At 33.8% G+C, this 22077-nt stretch overlaps 1 protein-coding gene and 1 long non-coding RNA gene across 4 annotated transcripts in view; one reads left to right on the forward strand and one right to left on the reverse strand.

Moving 5' to 3' along the window:
* Positions 1-7: 7 nt before the first annotated feature.
* The window catches only part of LOC137488267 (uncharacterized), a 52712-nt gene continuing 30642 nt past the window's right edge, over positions 8-22077 (forward strand). The window contains exons 1-3 of the long non-coding RNA XR_011010700.2: positions 8-60; positions 1579-1623; positions 1890-2112. This is a non-coding gene — a long non-coding RNA (uncharacterized lncRNA). The remainder of the gene's footprint in view (positions 61-1578; positions 1624-1889; positions 2113-22077) is intronic.
* Positions 2076-4196, reverse strand: admb (adrenomedullin b). Of its 3 annotated transcripts, none has more exons than XM_021474410.3 (5): positions 4067-4196; positions 3448-3560; positions 3251-3361; positions 2879-3174; positions 2084-2569 (listed from the first exon to the last, which is right to left on the reverse strand). In XM_021474410.3, exons 2-4 carry the CDS (start codon positions 3546-3548, stop codon positions 2904-2906), a joined length of 483 nt encoding a protein of 160 aa, XP_021330085.1. In that variant the 5' UTR covers positions 3549-3560; positions 4067-4196; the 3' UTR covers positions 2084-2569; positions 2879-2903. The 3 variants fall into 3 exon arrangements, with proteins under 3 accessions (XP_021330084.1, XP_021330085.1, XP_073786051.1); XM_073929950.1 differs by having other exon boundaries at positions 2084-2789; XM_021474409.3 differs by having other exon boundaries at positions 2076-3174.

The following is a 22077-nucleotide window of genomic DNA, read 5'->3' on the forward strand; positions in this document are numbered from 1 at the left end:
TGAAACCCAGTGTGTCAAGTGCAGGCCTACCAAACGGAACACGATGCAGATTAATCTCACGTGAGTGTAACGTTATATGAAGCGTAATATTTTTAAAAATTAGTTTCTTACATTGTAACACTTACTAGTTAGCAACATACTTAGAAACTTTGCAACTCATTATGTGCTGCACTGCATTCGACTGTCTCTAACTAACCCCTAATTTAAGGCTTGAAACTTCAGGGCTGAAAAGGAGTCTCACTCCGGCCCTGTGATCATCCGATTCGATGCTTGAGTTAAGTTCACGACTGACTATATTAAAATAACGTCATTTCCAATTGTATTTCTAATGACACTATCGCGTCTTTTTTAAGAAAACAGCTTCTTTAAAACTTCAAATGTTCAACAACCCTAAAAGTATTATGTCTTAACAATAAAAAAAAAAACTCATCACTTGAGGTTCGACCTCAGGTCGGCGGCGTCTTAATACAACGTGCTGAACACTGGACCACATCAGACATCTTCTCCCATTTTTGGTTTCTGATCAAGTTATTTCAGATTTATTAATGTCGTGAATCATCTAATTTTCATTAAGCAGGTGTAATAGCCTATTTGTTAATATTAATTACTCACATTTTTATATTCACTATGGTGCCACTGCCGCTGTTTGGGGTCAAATGATAGTTACATCATCATTAACCTGCAGGCTGCATTTTGCTCACGTGGCTACGAGAAAATAAATAAAAAGAGCGGATCGGCGGCAAAATAATGAATAAAAGTGAGGCTATGGTCAAATAAATAAATAAATGAAAAAAAAGTGCGACTGCTGAGAGTGCAAGCATAGGGACACGGGCTCTCGCAGCCAAAAAACGGACCGGCCCACCGGGAATTCTCCTGGTCCTCCGATTAGCCAACCCGGGCCTGGTTGATCATCTTTTTGTCAAATGCCCACGTTGAAGTGTTTCGGTCTGATGTATCCACCTTGTTACAACGTGAGTTTAACTTAGATTTTTCCATGTGTGATATATAGTTTGATTCTTTTCTCATGAGAAACATAACAGAATATTTTATTGGGGAAATATTCTATTCACAAATGTAGATTTGCTTCATCATTACCTAATTTGCAGAATTTTCTTTGTGTCTGAAATTGTTTAATTACTTAGCAAAATGTTTACAGCAAAGAAGTGTAAAAACTGAAATTTTATAGGGACTTTGTTATTTTTTAATTCGATAGGTTTGCCTCTGTATACTGTTTCTATTATCTTATTTTATTATCAATTTTATTTATTTATTTATAATTTTCCTTGTTTATTATTGTATTTGATGTCATCCATTGTTATGGTTATTATGTATTGTTAAAACACACACACACACACACACACAAAACCTTAGACTTCTAATTTGGTTAGTGCTCTATTTATGTGCCAAATTCTTCTCTTATTTTTAAGATGTCATAATGTTGCTTTTTTCAAGTATATAATTAATGTAATATTGTCGTGCATTTGTTTATTATTCTGGTATTTTTAATGTGGTTTAGTGTGAGAAAGCGCCCTCTGCTGGATTTGTAGTGATTTTTTTTTCTTGTTTTCTCCCCCACAGACGACTTGCTAAAACCATTTTTTAGCTTCTCTGCGAACACTTAAGGTAAAATCCCCCTTTTAAAATGAACGACAAAAGTGTGATAAATGTCTAGTCTATATTGTTGGCTTATTGTACCGTTGCTTTAGTACAAATAAAACTGTTTAACTTTCTTTATTAAGCATTGAAAAGGATGTAATTTCATATTTTCCCACCAGATTTGATAAAAACACAGGGTTTAAATGTTTATTCGGGCCTCATAAAATTTTACGGTTTAAAAAATAATGATATTCTCTTTAATTTTATTTTTTATTTTTCAATTTATTGCACAGAATTGTTTCCCCATTACTGGGCTGCAGCTGGAAGGGCATCCGCTGTGTAAAACATATGCTGGATAAATTGGCGGTTCGTTCCGCTGTGGTAACCCCTGATGAATAAAGGGACTAAGCCAAAGGAAAATGAATGAATGAATGCAGAATCAACTACAGAATCAACTACTGCTTTGGAAATGACACGGACACATTTTTCTCACTCACTCTTGCCGGAGTTTATTAGGTAATTCATTAACACACATTATGTCACATTATGGAATGATTCATGTGAAAAAAAGCATCTCATTATATCTATATGAACTCACAGGATAAACATCTTCACAATAAACGCAAATAATATCTTAAGACTACATGTACAGTATGTAGATATAAATATATGCACTTTTAACATACAGTATTTTCATAATATACATCTTTATACACATTCTTAATATACTACATAATATTAAAGTGAGTTATTGCACAGGTCCCGTAGCATAGCTAAATCAGTCTTCAAGTATGTGGATGTCCCCCAGGACAACAAAAAGTCTTCATAATTGGTCCCCCAAGGTAAATAGCTTTAAGTCGCGCAAAGTTCAGTCTTTCCTCTTCTTGCAATTCTCTCTGTCTTCTTCAATGAAAATGTGGGCTGGTAGAGTCCTGGGCAATTTCTTCATTCTCCAGCAGAGGGCGCATCAGTGCTGCAGAAGAGACAGAGAGTCAAGTCCCAAAGCGCCATTACAATGACAAGAATGCTAGACACATGCACAAATCATTGCCCACAAATTGCTTAGAACCCTTAAGTTTTTTAAAAGTCATTTTTAGCACTCCTTTTTTTCCACAACCATGACCCGAATCCTTCTCTGTCCAACCCATCAGGCAGAGGATGGAGAGAAGGATGCTCCAGTTGCTCCTTTGTGCCTGAAGGAAGTACACTAACGTTCAGCAAACGAAGTATCAGAAGTATCTCAGTAAACCAAGCCAATGTAAATCAAAGGCTTAGGACAAACCGCAGAGGTGTTCCCGTGTGGTTCCTTAATTCCCTTTGTGAGTGGATCGAACCCATGCCAGCTTTAGACGGCCTTCGTGGAAGGTTAGTGCAGGTTGGTTTGATGGTAACGAACGCCTCCGTCGCCGTCCATAGCCATTCGAGCCGATCTTGTCAGTAGGGGCGTTGTTGGTCTTTGCGTGCATTATGTTCAGCAGGTGGGCAAGCTCGTGCACTGAGCAGGTGGCCAGATTACAGCCCGCTCTTTCCACTCTTTTGATGGAGTAGGCTGGATCTGTCCGCTTTACTCTCGCATTTCTGGAGGCAAGCAGAAAGCAGTTAGTGTCCATGCTAAGAATCATTCTGATTTAATTAAACAAAGCATGTGACGTACCTGTGCTGGGGTACCAGTGACTCTGTATCGCAGTTTCTCTGAGTCAGCAAATCTGTCATGTCGCTCTCGCTTCTCTCTCTCTTCACCCTACTCTGGAGCCAAACACTGAACCTAAGCAATGACAAGAAGAGAAACCCATGAGGTTTGATTCACAGTCAGAGTGTTGATAGAAAAGAGGGATTTGTTCAAGAGCGTACCTTCTCAAACCATCTGTATTCAGAGGTTTTGCACTGGTGATGCTCGGCAGAAGTGCGGTCAACATGCACCATAGGAAAGCCTTCTGAAGCATGGACTTCATTGTGAATGGAACCTGTGGAAGAACATGTAGACATGTTAACGAATATAAAACATATCCTCATGTTTTATTTAACAAAATCACCCTGAAAACAGATTCCCAAATTGGGTTTTTGTAGCGATATCAAAGGAGAACCATTTTGGGTCTCTCAAGTGTTCTTTCAGTGAAAGGTACTTAAATAAATCAATTTGTTGCTGCTGTAAACATTTTGAAAAGTAATTTTACTCCATGAATATCCTTTTAGCTCTGTAAAAAATGTTCTATGGAGGATGAAGGTTTCTTGCCAATTTTCAAAGGTGGTGTTTCTTGTTGACTCCATAATGGTTATTTATTTATTTTGAAAGTTATATAGAGGTTAAGTCTTGCTCAAGCGTATCATTTCTCAATAGCAATTCTTATAATTTCCTGGAAAGTGCACACAAGTGCAATTTCCAGAAAGTTATTTGCCTTTGACCTTTGAGGTCACCAAATCTTAAAATCCCCAATTCAATGTTAACAAACCCCCCAAAAAAGGAACCTACCTGATAATTTGGTCTGGTTTTTAGAATTGACTGCAAGTGCTGATGAAGTCCTTGTTATAGTGTATTTCCAAAGAGCGTCTTGGTTGGTTGGTTAGAGATGAGTATTCAGCTGTGACACTGCTAATGGTCTGAGTTTCACTGAAAAACCTGAGTGCTTTATATACTTTACAGGGGGTGGGAAGGGGCGGGAGTTGTCTTGAGTGATAGCAGCCACATCCCTTCTCTAAACTAGCCAACAACTCTACATGCCCTGTCTTTAAAAGGATGGAATATAAGCCCTGGGAGAAATCTTTACTTCAGGATGTCCTTTTTAATTAGATGACACCATTTGTTTTGCTTGATTTTAATTTCTGTATTCACAGGGTCAGAGAAGGCTCTGAATTGTAGATGGACAGATTTGAGATCCCAGACAAATATGCTTCAGAATAAGCTTTGTAAACATCTGATGATTAACTTCCTGCGAAGCATCTGGAATGCAGATCTAATTGGTGATGGAGTTTATTTCAAATGATGTGACTAGGCGATGTTGTCCTTGGGATAATGACTCGGTACGAGCCCTCACGCATTCCAGCCACCTACACATTTTGTTAACACATCAGGAATGTGGAATTAATGATTTCTATATCGAGTACAGCTAATATGACACCACATGCCCTGCCAAAATAATTTGTGAATGGAACATGCCCAAATTTGTAACTGAAGAGAGAGAAAAACAGATAGTAATTATTTCTGCTCAATCATTTTGCTCGCCTGAAAAATATGATTTGGTTCTTCTCTCTGGAGTTCATATGACAAAGCTTTCCATCTGAAGATATACAGTTGAAGTCAGAATTATTAGCCCTGCTTTGAATTTCTTTTTCTTTTTTTTTAAATTTTCCCAAATGATGATTAACAGAGCAAGGACATTTTCCCAGTATGTCTGATAATATTTTTTCTTCTGGAGAAAGTCTTACTTCTTTTATTTCAGCTAGAATTAAAACAGTTTTTATTAAAAAATAAAAGCCATTTTAAGGTCAAAATTATTAGCCCCTTTAAGTTATATATTTTTTGATAGTCTACAGAACAAACCATCGTCAAACAATAACTTGTCTAATTACCCTAACCTGCCTACTTAACCTAATTAACCTAGTTAAGTTCACTTTAAGCTGTATAGAAATGTCTTGAAAAATATCTTGTAAAATATTATTTACTGTCATCATGGCAAAGATAAAATAAATCATTTATTAGAAAGAAGTTATTAAAACTATTGTGTTTAAAAGTATTGAAATAAATAAGTTCTTCGTTAGAGAGAACAGAAATTCATTACAGAAATTGGGGGGAAAAAAATAAACAGGGGAGCATAAACATTCTGACTTAAACTGTATATAAACTAAACATCATATTCAAAATATATATTGCATTTACGCTACCAATCAAAAGTTTGGGGTAGGTAAAAACATTTTTGAAAGAGATTTTGTGCTCACAGAGCAAGAATAAAAATTGATTTAAATTTTTGTAATGTATTTTGAAATGCATAACTGAGAGCTGAATTTACAACTCATGGACTTTCATATGTGCTCTCGTATTGTACAAAGTTTCATTCAGTTTGTTTGCTTTTTTAAAGCACTGTTTCAGCACATTACACACAATAGAATTGCTAATAGGCTGCATGACTAGTTTAACATTACATTAAGTGCCTCATAATGTTACTGGAAATATTCCCGCCAAGTTAAGACGTGCTCAGGAAAGACAGCCTTACTCTCACTAGTTTCCTCTGAGCTTAACAACACCCATAATTCCATAATTAATCTATTTTTATCTGTAGGCAGTAAAGACACAATGTTGAAGTTGTTATATAAAAAGACACTGAGTGTTCTGGAAAGATAAAACACAAGCTGTGGTGAGTCAGCTTTGATATTTCTGGTCACTGCCAGTCTTTTAGCAGAGAAATGTCTCGATTGCTCTAAAACACGAGCTGTGGTGCTTCAGCTTCGATAATTCTGGTCACTGCCAGTCAGCCATGTACAGTCAGCCATGTAATTTCTCGATTGCTCCTAGTGTAAATGACTAAATGGCTCAATTTTTGGTAATCTATTAGACCACATAATCTAAAGAGGAAATAGGGAAGGATTGATATGGTGCAGTGGTCACATAATCCTGTCTCTTTATGAATATAGAGTGCACCATATAAAATTCCAACAGCATTTAAGTATAATCTTTAGGGGTCACATTTTGATGTTTCCCTAAAGATTCCCAAAAAGTATTTCTGATAATATTTTTTTCTTCTGGAGAAAGTCTGATTTGTTTTATTTTGGCTAGAATAAAAGCAGTTAATTTTGTTTGTAACTATTTTAAGGTAAATATTATTAGCCCCCTTAAGCAACATTTTTTTTGATCGTCTACAGAAACTATCGTTATACAATGACCTTATTACCCTAACTTGTCTACTTAACATAATTAAGCCTTGAAACTACACTTTAAGCTAAATAATAGTATCTTAAAAATATCTATTAAAATATTATTTACTGTCATCATGGCAAAGATAAAAGAAATCAGTTATTCAAAACGAGTTATTAAAACTATTATGTTTATAAATGTGTTGGGAAAAAAAATCTTCCTGTTAAACAGAAATTGGGGAAAAATATACAGGGGGGCTAAGAATTCTGATGTAATTTTAGGTACTGTATGTTTTGTCTATATGGCAATAGAGTGATAAGCTTTATTTTTGTCTCTACTGTCTATACATAAACAGCTGTTCAATGTGGTCAAAGCAGGTTGAAACCAGACTTCAGTTATATCAGTGTTTTGAGAGATGAAAAAAAAAGAGGCAAGGGTGTATTCCAAGCAGATGCAGCAAGTCCCCTAGAGGCATTGTTATTGCAACATCATCAAGTCAATGAATACAGACAGCCACAAATTATTTTAAGCCTCAGGAAGAGAATCTACTCCATGGAAATGACACAACTCATCACATCCCCATGTCATGACACACACACTCTCTTGTTTACACTTGCCAAGTAATGTATCGAGAAACCACCATGACATTTCGTGCAAAAAATCCCTGCTGTTCTCAGTATGTGATCTGTTAAGCGCTTATTTTAATGTTTTTGGGTGTCCTGAACGTGATGGAGAAAGTGGCTTGATGTAATGACCGCGTTTGCATCTACTCGGCACGTGTAATTTATTTGTTAATAATCAGCGCATCAACGTTAATATAACTCTTAACAGGCTGATTGTATAACCAGCCTCTGGTGAAGATCCAGTGGATTTGATTCAAAAGAAGTGGGTCATAATCTTTTTTACTATCGCTTTTTGCATGGTGTGAAGGCTGTTTTTCGTGCTCAGAAAAAAATCACAAGCAGATTTCCAAGTGTAGTTATTTCTGCTTTATTTCCTGGAAATGGTTTTGTGGACTGCAGTAGCTTTATTTTCTGAATCAAGAATTATACAAGATTTTAGCATTTGTTATCAGTATATCTGAAATAAAATGCTTTAATAATACTTAGCTGTTACGCGGTCACATACCGATGCAACTTACATCGCAAACATTGCACGTTTGCACTATTTTGACGATGTTTGGAAGCTGCGGCAATGACTTGTGGTGGCATGTTTTCTATTACAATAAAATTATTATTTACATGAAAATATTTGTTTACACAAGATTCAGGAAATGCACTATTTAAAATTTTATTTACAGGATATACAGGAGTTGTTTTATTTCGAATAGATGCTGCCTAATTTCTAGTTTTAAAAATAATTACTTTTGTTTTAAAAGTGCAAGTTATTTATTTTCACTTTTTTATAAGAAAAAAAAAGACTGTTCGTTTTAAGCATTGTGTGTTTTAATTTCAGTTGTTCAACGCTGGTGTTCAATAAATAATCATAGATACTAGATAGTGTGTGTTTTCTTCAATTACTTTAAAATCAAGTAATGCATCTCTCATTCAGAAATCTCTCACTTGTAATAAGTGAGCAAATTTACTGTACAAAACCTGTCAGTAAATTATGAGGACAAAAAAATAAAATAATCGTTCTTTAATCGTAACCGAGTTAAAATGTTCAATTAATCAAGATTTTGATTTAAGGCCAAATCGCAGCCTTAATAATATACAATGATAAATTCTTTTACCATAATTGTTTTCATAAAACCAAAAACAATTGTATAATTACTATGTAAAAAAAATGCTAACTCAAAAAAATGACGCTTGTTATTTGCTCAAAATACTTTTTTAAAATCAGCTGAAACAACACGATTGTGGAAGAACTTGTTCAATCCAATTCGATGTTCAATCCACTTAAACAAGTTTACTCAATTCCTTTATGTTGACCCAGCACAAATTGATTATGTTGAACCCAGCATTTTTTACAATGCATGTGATGATATATACAATTATTTTTTAGGGGTTTTGACCCTTATTGGGAAAGGACATTGGAGATTTTACAGACCGAATAGTGTGGGGAGCAGAGATAGGGGAAAGACTTTCAAAGGACCTCGAGCCGGGAATTAAACTTCAGTTGCCGTGAGCTCCTCTGTGCTATGTGTCGATGCACTAACCACTAGGTTATTGGCACTAACATATTTTACCTTTTTTTTTTTTACTTGTTAAGAGCTGATAAAATGTTTAAAATTGAGTTAAAAAAACACAAAATTCCTCTTTCACGCCCATTAATGAAGATCTGCTGGAAGTTTTATTTTAATAAAATTTTAACAAATATGAAAGCTGCCCTCTGAACCTTTGAGCACAATAAAATGAAAAAATATGAATCTCGTTTTTTTGCTTCTGGTGCTGGTTAACTGAAATATGAATGCAACACGAACCACAGAAATCGGAACTATCCAAAAACAGGACATGATGTCACACAATGTGAATGCCCATTACATTTCAATACACTTATTAGAAACGCATCTCCTTTCAACATATCTTCATTTGTGGGTGTGAAGGATGGATTTCTGGTGTGTTTTTTTTTTACTCTTTTAGATATTTTATAAACTCTTAAAAAGTTCTCAACTGTTACAATATCATTGCATGTATGTATATCCAACAGGCCCATGTTAAGCACAGACCTTATTTTACTTATTTCAATAAATTGAACAAAAAAAATTATAATTATTTATTTATTAACTTAAATTAAAAGGAATAGGGTCAACACGGTGGCTCAGTGGTTAGCACTGTTGCCTCGCAGCAAGATTGTCGCTGGTTTTGAGTCCCAGCTGGGCCAGTTGGCATTTCTGTGTAGTTTGCATATTCTCCTCGTGTAGAGGTGGGTTTTCTCTGAGTGCTCCGCTTTCCCCACAGTTCAAAGACATGCAGACATATAGGTGAATTGAATTAACTAAATTGGTGGTTGTATACGTGTGTGAATGAGTGTGTATGGATGTTTCCCAGTACTGGGTTGCAGCTGGAAGGGCATTCGCTGTTGGAAACATATGCTGAGTAAGTTGGCGGTTAATTCCACTTTGCCAACCCCTGATAAATAAAGAGACTAAGCCGAGGAAAATAAATTAATGAATTAAAAGGAATAATCAATTGATTCATGTATGGCTATTTTTAAGCATAATGTACCATAGTAAATTTATTTATTTATTATTGTTTGTTCTTTTAGAAATATTCTGTTTATGTACAGTATGGATGGTGTATAATTATAAAACAAACCATCTAAAAACCTATTAATGTAAATGCTATGGATGTCCAATTATTATTACCAAGCAAGAGTTTAAATAATGATTACTTTGGTAGATTGAAAATGGAGTCTTTGTAGTTCGCATTTTGTCAGGGAAATGCCATACAGGCTCTCCTTACATGTACTGTAGTCTCTATGCATGGAGAATTGAAAAAAACAAGGTGTTTGGAGGATACAGTTACATTTGAAGCGAGCATGTGACTGTGTTACTGCCTGTTTGATTTAGACCAAAAAGTCAATTGCTGTATTCCTACCTGATATTTGTAGACTTGAATTGACTTTAATCTTTCCAGTAACATTTTCAAGAAAGCCTGACATGCTTCACATCCACATGTGCCCTCATAACAACAAAATAACTTCCCAGTACTTAGCTTTCATAAGAAAAAGAGCTTTCTGAAGTGTATACAAATAGCTTAAGTTATAAATGTCTTTAGGACAACAAGCTATCGGGAACTGTGGATAGATCAACCTAGTTATTTCAGTTACAAACATCAGAAGCATTTCAGGTAATATCTGGCAATAGCTTTCTGGGAAACATAAGCTGAATAAGTTAAAATACTCAGAGTAGTTGATTTCTCAGCACAAGCTGTTAGGTTGAACTATAAAGTCTATAAATGTTCCGGTCAGCATTTAAATTTTACTGTTTGTGCACATAATAATGCTTGTCTATTCTTTGCTTCATTTTTGACTCACATCGTCACTTCAAATCGAAAGCATTTTTTCTCTCTGGAACCACTTACATCTAATCTTTCGTGGCATATCTCAAGCTATTATTGTCTGGATTTTTATTACTCACAGTTGCTAGTATTGCACAGTTTTGATTGGTCACTCATTGTGCCTAAACTGATTTTATAGATGCTTTGGATCACTCGTGTGTCAAGAAGTATGTATAAAAACCTGAAGTAATGATTCTTGGAAATGAAAGCATGATCCCCTTGTGGCCATCATCCGTCCTTGTCACAGTCATTTTTTGCTGTGCACTCATGTTCCTGTGTCTATAGACTTTTTAGTGCTAATTTGTTCAAGTTTGTGACATTATATTTATATATCATGTAGTTTTTCTTATTGCGATTGATCCAAAGTATGGAGTAAGCTTTACACATTTCTCAAGTCATAAAAAAACTGTTTTTTGTTTGTTGGCTTGCTTGAATATTCCCAATACAATTCAATATGATTTGAAATGACTGGGGAATGTTTTCATCGTTTCACTGTGTTTAATTCACCAGCATTGTTCAGGTCCAAAGGTCCAACTTTAAGTGCTCAGCAGGTTAATAAATGGCAGAGAAATGCCTGCATAATGTATGCCAGCAGAGGTGCCAACATGGAAAACTACACTGTAAACAGGTGTGCTGTTTTCCTTAAACACTGTAGTTATAAGATATGCTTGCAAAGATCACAATTTTGATAATTGTGCTCACTCTTTTCCACAAAAGGGGTGCTCTTAAAATTGTGCCAGAACCGCTGAATATCACTGTAACAAAAAGCAATAGTGCCCCTCAACAACATCATACTTTCTTCAGAATTAATTGTTCTTTTGTTGGTTGAAAACACACATGCTCATTATTTAAAGTTTTTTTTTTATTGATTATTTCTTTTGTAAACTGTAAAGGTGTTCATAATGTTACAAAAGATTTCAAATACAAGTGTTCACAAAAATAAGCTTGTAAAAAGCTGTGCAAAATTGACAGTGACATATATTATTCATTCATCAATTTTCTTTTTTTTCGGCTTAGTCCCTTTATTAATCTGGGGTTGCCACAGCAGAATGAACCGCTAACTTATCCAACATGTTTTTACGCAATGGATGCCCTTTCATCAATCAATAATATATTTTACATTGTTACTAATATTATGATTAATATTATTAATATTGGGGCTTCACGGTGGTGCAGTTGGTAGCACAATCACCTCACACCAAAAAAGTCGCTGGTTTGAGTCCTGGCTGGGCCAATTGGCATTTCTGTGTGGAGTTTGCATGTTTTTCCAGTGTTTACGTGGGTTTCCTCCAGGATTTCTGGTTTTCCTCACTGTCCAAAGACGTGCACTATAGGTGAATTGGGTAAGCTAAATTGTCCGTAGTGTATGTGCGTAAGTCCTGGTTCTCAAGGTTGGGGGTTGAGCTTTGAGCTAACAACCCACCACCTAAAAAATCTAGATGTTACGAAACACCAACATGGTGCCACTAAATATCAACTTCATGGTTGTGGGAGTAAGAGTATTTAATTATTCATATTAGAAAAACTTTGTCACCATAAACCACAAAACCAGTCAAAAGATGCAGGTGTGTTTTTTGCAATTGTCGAAAATACTTTTTATGGATCAAAATGATTGATTTTTCTTTTATAAGTAAAGATTTTGTTCCAAATATTGATTATTGATATGTGATTAGCAATGTCCTTTACTAAGCACTTAATTTGGACACATTTAAAGGTGATTTTCTTAGTATTTAGATTTTTTCGAACCATCAGATTCCAGATTTTTAAATTGTTTTACATTGGCCAAATGTTGTAAAATCCTAATAACAAAGTATTTATAAGACAAAACTTTTTATACAGCTTTTAGGTGATATAAAAATCTCAATTTCACATTCGGAAAATATAAACACTTTCACAAACTAGAACATTTTAATCAGAACAGCTTTACCTACAATTTAAACACAATCTGCTCGTCTTTCATGAATGAGGCCCATACAGTCTGTGAAAAAAATTGCAACTCAGCTTCCTGAAAAATATTATACACCACTGTTTTTAACACCGATCATGATAAAAAAAAAAATCCAAACCAACCAAGTCAGAAAATCAGAATGATTTTTGAAAGATCATGTGACACTTAAAAGAACTTCACAGTCACCTCGTCTCTTGATCACCAACTAAAAGTGTGCAGGATCCACCATCATCAAATGCCATCTAGCGAGACTGTTCATTAAGATAATGAGGATTATTAGATTATAAGGCTGATAGAGAACATTTGGCCAGAACACTGCAGTTTAATATTACAGCATATTGTCTCCATCACTATTGCAAAACACACTCAAACCACAAAGTCAGCGCCTCCTGCTGGCCTCTCTATAACACTTCCAGTAGCAGCAGTTTTCCAGGATGTCTCCCATTCATGTACTGTCCAAGATCTGACCCTGATTATCTTCAGTTTGGAGCTAGGTTGACATTGCAAATCAATTACCCTGCAAATGATCTAAAATAGTATACAAGCATGTGTCTAGTTTTATTAAGGCTATACAGTGTCTTTTTTTAGCCAATTACAAGACAGTTACTATAATGTGGCATTCATTGATAGACTTGTGCAAGTTTTAAGGCATTAAATTACTGTGAGGCAATGATGACTCAAATGCTTAGAGAGTTTACAGTGCTGTGAAATATTACGAGGTCATGCTCAACCTGTTCATTAGAAAGCTTGTTGTTAGCAGGTGTCATGTGATTTGCTTTAGCGGTACCATATTAGATTTCCTAGTGCATTTATGAAAAGTGAGTGAATGATTACATGAGTGACGACACATGCTCCTCTTTATATAATCCTATAGTTGCCAGAATGTTGTGTTAGTAATCAGGACACAATAATCCAGAGATTTTTACTTGGCTAACAGGAGCACGCTGTCTAATTTTGCTTTAAGGACAACATCTTGTTAGTCAATTTACTTGTTTTATTCTTGATTGTTTTGTGGGGATGTTAATAGACATCTAGTTTTGCTTCTAATTTTTATACTAGAGAATCTTAGGACATAATGAAACAGTTCAGGTCTATTTTAATGTTTACTACTCATTCTTGTAACCTATTACAATCAGTGAATTCAAGAGAAAGATGGGATTTCATCATAATCTGATATGTAGTTTTTGTTATTAAACATTTTAAGATGAATTATCAACTCCTGTAACAATTTGTGTTCAGGAAGTAATGTGAAACAGCATTCCTAACATTTAAGGTTATTTCGGGGTTATTTGAGAATCTTCCAAACTGCACAACTGTAATGATAAAAATGTTCCATTTGTTAACTATAGTACATAAACTAATAGTGAAAATACTTCTTGAGCATTTAATAATCTTAACTCATTTTGATTTATTATTAAAATCAAGGTTGAACCTCTATTTACCTCTATGTTTGTATAGTGTTATTGTTATGCACCTTGGAGTGATCTATGTAAAGGACATCATAAGATTTCCAATGCCACAATTCCAGTTATCTGTGCTATGGCCTCGTAAATAAACTTCCTGAGAACATGTAAGCATTGTACACACACACACACACACACACACACACACACACACACACACACACACACACACATATATGTATAATGTTTAAACATAACAACCAACTTTGTCAGTCAGTCACATACCGTGACATTATACATGTGTCTTTCTGCAATATTTTTTTAAAGTGAAGGATGATCTGTGCTTGATTAATCAATGAAAGATCATGGATAAAAACTGTATAGACATTGAGAAGTAAAAGGGCTACCCAGTCATTTCAATTGATCAAATTGTCCCTCCCAGTGTTTGTTTGTTAAGAACCTTTAATTGCATTGTGAATATCTTTTGTGATAGAAATGTAAAATACAAACAGTAATTTCCTGCACTAAAAAATGCAGCGTTTGACACAATTCATTCATGTTGTCACAACAGTAATCCATTAAATTTGCTGAACTAATTGAACATAAATTAGATGTTTCCCAAGTTTATCCAGAATTTTATTGATTTAGCTCATTTTAAATAAGTAGTTTAAACAAGCAGCAAAAAATAAAAATTAAATGGAGTGTAGAAAGCCATTTTGGAGAATATTTTGTACAATTTAAAGTGCACCTATGGTGAAAAATCTACTTTTCAAGCTGTTTGGACAAACATATGTGTGTATATATAGTGTATAAACCATCATATTGGGGTGATAAACAAGGTATGTCTCCATTGTGGAAATTTTTAGCTTTTCCAAAAATGTATTAATTGGATTATTAATTTTAATAAAAAATGGTATTTGTATTATGCCGGATGAACCACATTTCCGCATTTTCATGGCCAATCTTAGTCAATTAAATTTACATGTTTTGGGTGCATTTAAATTTTCACAAGCAGTGCAGAGCCTCTGGGAATGAAAGAGGCTGAATTGACCTCCCCCAGATCCAATAATGTACATTTTAACTAATGATTGGTCAAGAAACTTCTTCACAACCTTTTAAACACTATACAAATTGCATATTCTACAACAAATTACAAGATAATATAGTAAAAATAAAAATAATGTGTGGACAAGATGAAAACCAAACAAGAAATGGTAATAAAAGTCTTTTAAATGCATGTTAACAAAAGCTGAAACTGTAATGCAGCTTATCGCTTATGATAGGATCACTAAAAACATACATTAAACTAGACAAACATAAGGGAATGTTTTCCCTTTTCTCCCTATTGTGATGTACATCCAATTGAAAATGTTTCTAAAATAGGAAATGTAGGATGGTGCATGGTTTTGCACTTTGTGATCGGATTGGATCATTGAAATGTTCACACAATGGTGGACGATTTGAATGCCATTTTGAACTTGATTGTTGGAGAGGATTGCAGTCCTCCAGAATCTCCTTTGGCACCCTCATTTGCATGTTCTCAGAGGCCCGATGATGGTGAGAACGAGGAGCTAAATTTTACAGATGGAATCATATCATATTAGTGGTATTTGGTTAATGATTATTTGGGCAACTTAATTTCTACAAAATAATAAAGTGCATAGATACGTCATTTATAAACAAGCCCTACTACACTCTCAGGAATAAAGGTACGAGAGTTGTCACTGGGGTGGTACATTTTCAAAAGGGAGACATTTGTACTTAAAGGGTCCATATTGGTACCTCAAAAGTATAGATTAGTTCCTACACATTTTAAGAGGAACACTTTTGTACTTTTTAGGCAAATTTGTACCTTTTGAAAAGGTACCACCCCAGTGACATCTCTCGTACATTTTTTTTGTGTGAGTGTATACACAAAAAAGTAAGAGTACACTTTGACTTCAATGCCAAATTTAAAACCATATGGAAACAGAGCCTGAGATGTACACATCCCTATCATGAAATATTAAAATGACAAGAAATATCTAAAAATAAAACATGAAATCCTTTCAGAATGCGAAGAATTCCACCACTTCCAATCTGCCATAGAAATCTGAGTTCATACATTCCTAAATTCTGACTATGAAATATGAATTAGGCCCCACAGAGAACACCTGACAAGCCATCTGCCAGGGGGCCATGCAGGACGTCCCGCACGGTCCAGGGACAGCTTCATCAGAGCTCCAGCAAAACAGATGGAGATCTGCTAAATTCAGTGTCAGAAACTCGATTTTTTAAATCTCTCTGCTTTGATTTCCTTCGTCAATCCAACACATGACTAAAGCTAACGTGCTAAACAACCAGATACTACGTGTTAAATCAGATCAGATACCAAACTCATCAAATGCATTGTGTATTGTGTACCCCTGCTATGGTCCGTTTGTCCATAAAATGTTGGATTAAAATATGTGCGAGCTGTTGCCAATAATATATTCTTGTTTGTTGAAAACACAAATGATTGATGGTTTGCTTGGCCTGCGTTGGACACCAGGGGGTGGTTTCATTCGCACTTGCTCTGCGACGATGAGGTTTGTGCGGATGAATTATTTTTAGCACTTACTTCATAATCTGCTTTGCGTTAACTGTCCCTTTACTATTCCTCATTCTTAATCTGTGACCGCATTCCCTGTTCACATCTTGATTTAATCCAATTCTGCCCTTTATTTATGATCCGTGACTGAATTCGCTCCTCCAGATGAGTTTTGACTCAGCACTTCAGAATTTCAGGGCTGTTTATTTAGTGCACGTAAACCCATGGTCACTTTGGGATTAAGTTTGTTTTTTGATGTCGAAAGGTCAGGTTGTTTACGTTTCTGAAAGATAGGAATTCACTTTTGGGAATGTTCAAAACAGGTTTTTTAAATCATCCTGATTTTTTTTTTTTTTTTTGTAAAACCGAGATTGTACACAATCAAAAAATAGCCAATAGAGCTCACTGTTGTCCAAACATTAGATCACGTTTTGGACAAAACAAATAGTTACAGCTCCAACAACAAAATCCAACTTTTGTTAGGTATTTTTGTTTCTTTAATTTAGCAAAATTCAGTTACTGATGTCAAATTAAGCCTTAAAAATTACCAATTAAAAAGCTAATTAGTCAAGGAATTTTTTTTTAGATTTTACATGTAACATTTTAATAACATTTTCATCACACTAGCCTGTTAAATTATAAAGCAAATAAATGAATAAAAAAATCTATTTATATATAAAATTGTTATTGTAATTCTAAAAAATGGCTATAAATGTAAATAAAAAAATATTTAAAATAGTTAAAAAAAGATAATTAAATAATTTAAGATTATTATTAAAATAGTTTTTTTAAATATTATAAAAAGATAATTAGTCAAGCATTTTTTTTTACATGTAAAAGTTTTTTTTTTTTTTCACTTTTTATAGCATAATGTCTTTTCATAATGGCATTACTGAACTTTTTTTGTGAAACAAAATATTAGTTAGAAAGCAAAATATTAATTACAAGAGTAAACAACATTGGATATTAATTAAATATTAGCAAAATTAGCAGCAATATTACACTACCACCAGAGAAGATTTTATCAACATTATGCTAAATTCATTAGGACTACAACATCTATGATTTTTTTTTTCAGAAGCTTCATCTGAATACACTACCTGACAAAAGTCTTGTCGACTATCCAAGTTTTAGGAACAACAAATAATAACTTGTCTTTTAGTTGATCATTTGGTATCAGAAGTGTCATATATGAAAGGCAAAGGCCTCTAGATTAGAAGAATTTGCCTCTCCTTTGGTTTGTAATGTTATGGGCACCATGAATGTCTTGAGGCTGTTGATGTTGCCATCCAATCTGCAGATCTCTCGCACACCCCCATACTGAATGTATTTCCAAATCATAATCATTTCCTTCACCAAACTTGACAGATTTTTGTGTGAATCTTGCATCCATGTGGGTTCCAATAGGTCTTCTGCAGTATTTGTGATTATTTTGATGCAGTTCAACTGATGATTCATCAGAAAAGTCTACCTTCTGTCAAGTGGTCAAGTTATTGTTTGTTGATTTTACAACTGGGATCGACGACAAGACTTTTGCAGGTAGTGCATGTTTACTGACTGTTTACTGCAGCTCCGAAACGCTTTAATAGCACGGCATGAAGGTGACTAAATAATAACAGATAATACCAGTTTTTAATTATTAGCCCTTAAAAAGCATCAACTAGAACGCATCGTGACAGTAAAAGATGTTTTTAAAACCACACATGACTCTGCACTCATTGTTCATTTTAATAAAATAGGAATATGTAATTGGGAAAACATTTGTGGTTCCCCCTTCATCCATCGTCTAATCCGACAGGCTTTGAAACTGTGAGTTTATAGAGTCAGGTGGGGTCATCTTGTAATTAAAAAGCTGCATTGCACATGTACGCTTGAAATGCAAAACATGTGCTTAGTGGCTATTTTTCAGTCATTACAATAATATGCTATGATTGCTTCGAAATGCAACGTAGCTGTAGATGCATCTTGTTTATCCCCGAGATATGATTTGGCTGAAATGAGACAGCAGATACTGTTAGAACATGTGTGTCCAATCAGAATTACATTGTGCGTATGGAATGTGTGGCATTTATAGTGACTCTGGTGTCAGAAGTCAAATGAATGGCAAGCTGCAGCGCTGAATGTATTTAACTCTTAAAGGACTCTTTTTACAGATGCCTGAGGTGCACAGAGTTGTTTTGTACAGCAGTCGTTTTCTGATTCAGCCATGGAACATTTTAGGAATGTTCTGTGTGCTATGCAGTTTTTGGCATTGTGTTGATTTGTTGGTCAAAGCAGTTTTAGGCATTAAATTTTTTTGTTTTTTTTTTTGCATTTAATTGGAATGTATCATTATACAAGAAACCTAAAATGCCATTTTGTGTAACAATTGTTTTTGTTGCGGATATTTAGAACAAGAATCATTTAATTAGAAAGACTAAAAATAGGATTTAAAGATTAGTTGTCCATTCTATGATATTTATTGACACAACATTTATTTAAATAAAAAAATAACTACTGTTCTTTATTCTTTAATAAGTACAGGTCAGTAGAAGCGCATCGTTTGTTTTAGCATAAATATATTTGTTAGACTGAATGCTGATGGAATATTATTTCATCAGTATTTTTACTTTTTTAAATAGTATTTTATGCATTAAGGTAGACACTTTGCATTTAAGTGTTTTGTGTGTATTAGGGATGAACAATATACCGTTTAAGCATCAATATCACAATGTGTGTATCCGCAATAGTCACATCGCAAGATTACGTTGATTGTTAAAGATTAAAAGACAAAGATATTATTCAATTTTATATTTTGAAATTATTTTATACAACGACGACCATGTTATTTTGCATTGTTCAATTTCTGCTGTTAAACTCCCCAAAAAACCATAAATCTCTGTTTATTGTTTATTCTTGCTTTTAATATTATTATAATTTATGCAGATACAATGAGTAGAAAAAGTCTTGATCATCTCAGTTGATCTAAATTAATAAAATCTTTTTAAATTTGTTGCATACACCAAAATAGGATGTCAAAGTTTTGACCCTACACTGCAAGAAATGAAGGGTTCCATGCACACAATTCATTCATGTTGTCCCAATACAAACCAATTACGTTAACTTAACAAATTTATGTTGATTGAACATAAAAAATTAAGTTGTCCAAATAAAATCTCAAGGATTGTGTTGATTCAGCTTATGAAGCAAAATAATAATAATTTTTTTAGTGCACAACAAAATATGTATATGAAAAAGAATGAGCTGCACTTACATTAGATAAGAATAAATATAAACATGATCTTTGGAAATACTTACACAGAGTTCATATCCAATTTTTTTACTAGGCGTTGCAACATGAAGCCATGAACAATGGCAAATTTGATTAAAATAACTTTACAACTCACAACGCACTAGATACTAGAATATTTGTTGCACATTTTTTATAAAATTTTGAGCTTCAGGTTATTGCAAAACCCATCAAAAGTTTGCCTTTTTAAAGTAAATTATTTTTGTTATGATCATTTGAAATTGTACCATTTATGTTGTTTAACATCAAGTTTACTTAATTAAATTGCACAAACTTACTGCCTTAATTCAGTTAAATAATTAATTAATAATTAATAATTTGTTAAATAACTTTGTTGTATAGAGTATTTTCTTACAAAAATATATAAATTAAAAAAAACATTTCTTATATTAATTGTTATTTACTTGAATCATTTAAATTTTGTGCACTTAACTGGATCTGTAATCTGAGTTAGTGGAGTTTTACAACACAACATAAAATTCAAAATCATGTGTCCCTACAGTAACATTTATATTTTTTTTACATTTATTTCTCAGTCTGACAGAAAGCATGCTGGGAACTAGAAATCTGAATGATTAGGAATTCAGTTCACCTAAATTGTTTTTATTCAGTTCAATTAACTTTTATTAAAACATGTGAGTCTAAGGAACTCCTTTATTTAATTAATTTCACTGCCCAACAGAAAATTTAAAGTTGCTATTTTCTATGCCAATACTAACTGTACTCTTATTGCAGTGTAAGAATCAAGAGGGGAAAAGCATTCAACATCAAGAGCATTTACACAATTAAAGTGATCCAAAAGAATGCATATTTGCTGCCTATGTAAGTGGTGCAAACTAGAAAAACTTTCAAATAAATTTTAGACCCTCTTTGCACTTGTATAAAATTGGGATAAGACAAAAATACATCACAAAGCCTTAGTCAACAGAATGTTTAAAGGGCACCATCAAAATATCAGTATTTGTTTCACTTTAATTTACTATACATATTTGCGTCTTGACTGTCATCTCTTCTGGTGTGAAAATTCTGTGTTGACTCAACAGTTTGTTCCGTTGTGTTGCTTTGCATACAGTCATCCATCCGTGTGTTTGGCGGTGGATCAGCCTATAGCCTGCAGTAATAGAGGAGGGGGGGGGGGATCTGTCGGCTCGTGCCATTTTCTGACACTGTGCCAGAGAAAGGCACTGCTTATTAGAGTCAGAGCGAGGAGACGGGAGACCTCTTAACTGTTTCAGTCTTGCAAACTAATGACTATGTGCTTTTGGGAATATATGGAGCTATGACAACATTTGGATTTGCACATATGTTTGCAAGAGACTGGGTAGATTACAAACTGCATTCCGTTTCTAAATTCCAAATACATGATAAAAACTGTAATTATTAACATAGATTATACATTTTAGGTAATGTAATCAGATTACTTCTTGATTGCTTATAGAATACTTTTGACCTGACGTGTTTGTCTTTTTGATTATTTTTTCAAATGCATTCCATTCTTTGTTATTATAAACATAATTTTAGGTCTTTGTTTTTCTGTGGGTTTGTGAAAATAATTCATTTGGTCATAACAATGTAAATAAAAACAAAAATCTGTTTAATTCAAATAAATCACTTTATAACACTCAAATATTTTATTTGTTTTTCTGAATGTCATGTGACCATCTGAGATGAACATGTAAATATTTTGAACATTTCAAAATATGTTTTTAGCTGTGGCAATTCAGGGGGAAGGGTTATTTCTAGGGCCAGACGGAATCTGCGGATGTTTTTTTGCTATTTCTGCTGAGAATTTTGGTTAAAATCTGCGGATTTCTGCGTGATTATTTTTGGAATATCCAGCGGAGTATCATAACTAAAACCTTAATATATTAAATAAAAAGTAATCAATTACAGAATAAAAACTCAATAAATTCATATTTACACATTTACTCATGTAAATAAATAGAATTAATAATGGGCTAAAAATCTACAGAAATCTGCGAAAATCTGCGAAAATCTGCGGAATTCTGCGCGCGCAGATTCCGTGTGGGCCTAGTTATTTCTGATGCTTATTTGTACAGAAAATAAATATCAAGTATTGAGAAAAGCTGTATTTGAAAGAGTTGATTTGATGGAATTTTTATGGATTTTAAATTTTGGGTTTTGGAATTTTTTCTTAAATAAAAGGCTTGGAAAATCACCATGATTTCAAGAATAACGTGTGAAATCAAATAAATCAAATGATATGGAGAATATAGATATAACATCTCTGTAAAAAACATTCCTAATGCAAAGTTTGTGTTTGTAAGTGAAGTTTTTTAGTTCAATGCCTGCAAAAAAAAAAGTTAGAAGTCAGCAGAAGTGAAAGAAAAAGTGTAAATAGATTTCAGTTCCATAGAATTAATACAGTTAAAAAAGTGTTTTTAGTTGTTTTTCATTTACATAA

Source organism: Danio rerio, chromosome 18 (genome assembly GCF_049306965.1).
Source record: "Danio rerio strain Tuebingen ecotype United States chromosome 18, GRCz12tu, whole genome shotgun sequence".
NCBI classification, from domain to species: domain Eukaryota; kingdom Metazoa; phylum Chordata; class Actinopteri; order Cypriniformes; family Danionidae; genus Danio; species Danio rerio.

What these genes read in the sequence shown, in the direction of transcription:
- admb (XM_021474409.3), bottom strand. Translation starts at nt 3,548, where the DNA reads ATGAAGTCCATGCTTCAGAAGGCTTTCCTATGGTGCATGTTGACCGCA. An exon ending in AATACAGATGGTTTGAGAAG is followed by an intron (nt 3,362 to 3,447) that starts GTACGCTCTTGA and finishes GTCATTGCTTAG; the next exon opens with GTTCAGTGTTTGGCTCCAGA. An exon ending in TCACTGGTACCCCAGCACAG is followed by an intron (nt 3,175 to 3,250) that starts GTACGTCACATG and finishes GCTTGCCTCCAG; the next exon opens with AAATGCGAGAGTAAAGCGGA.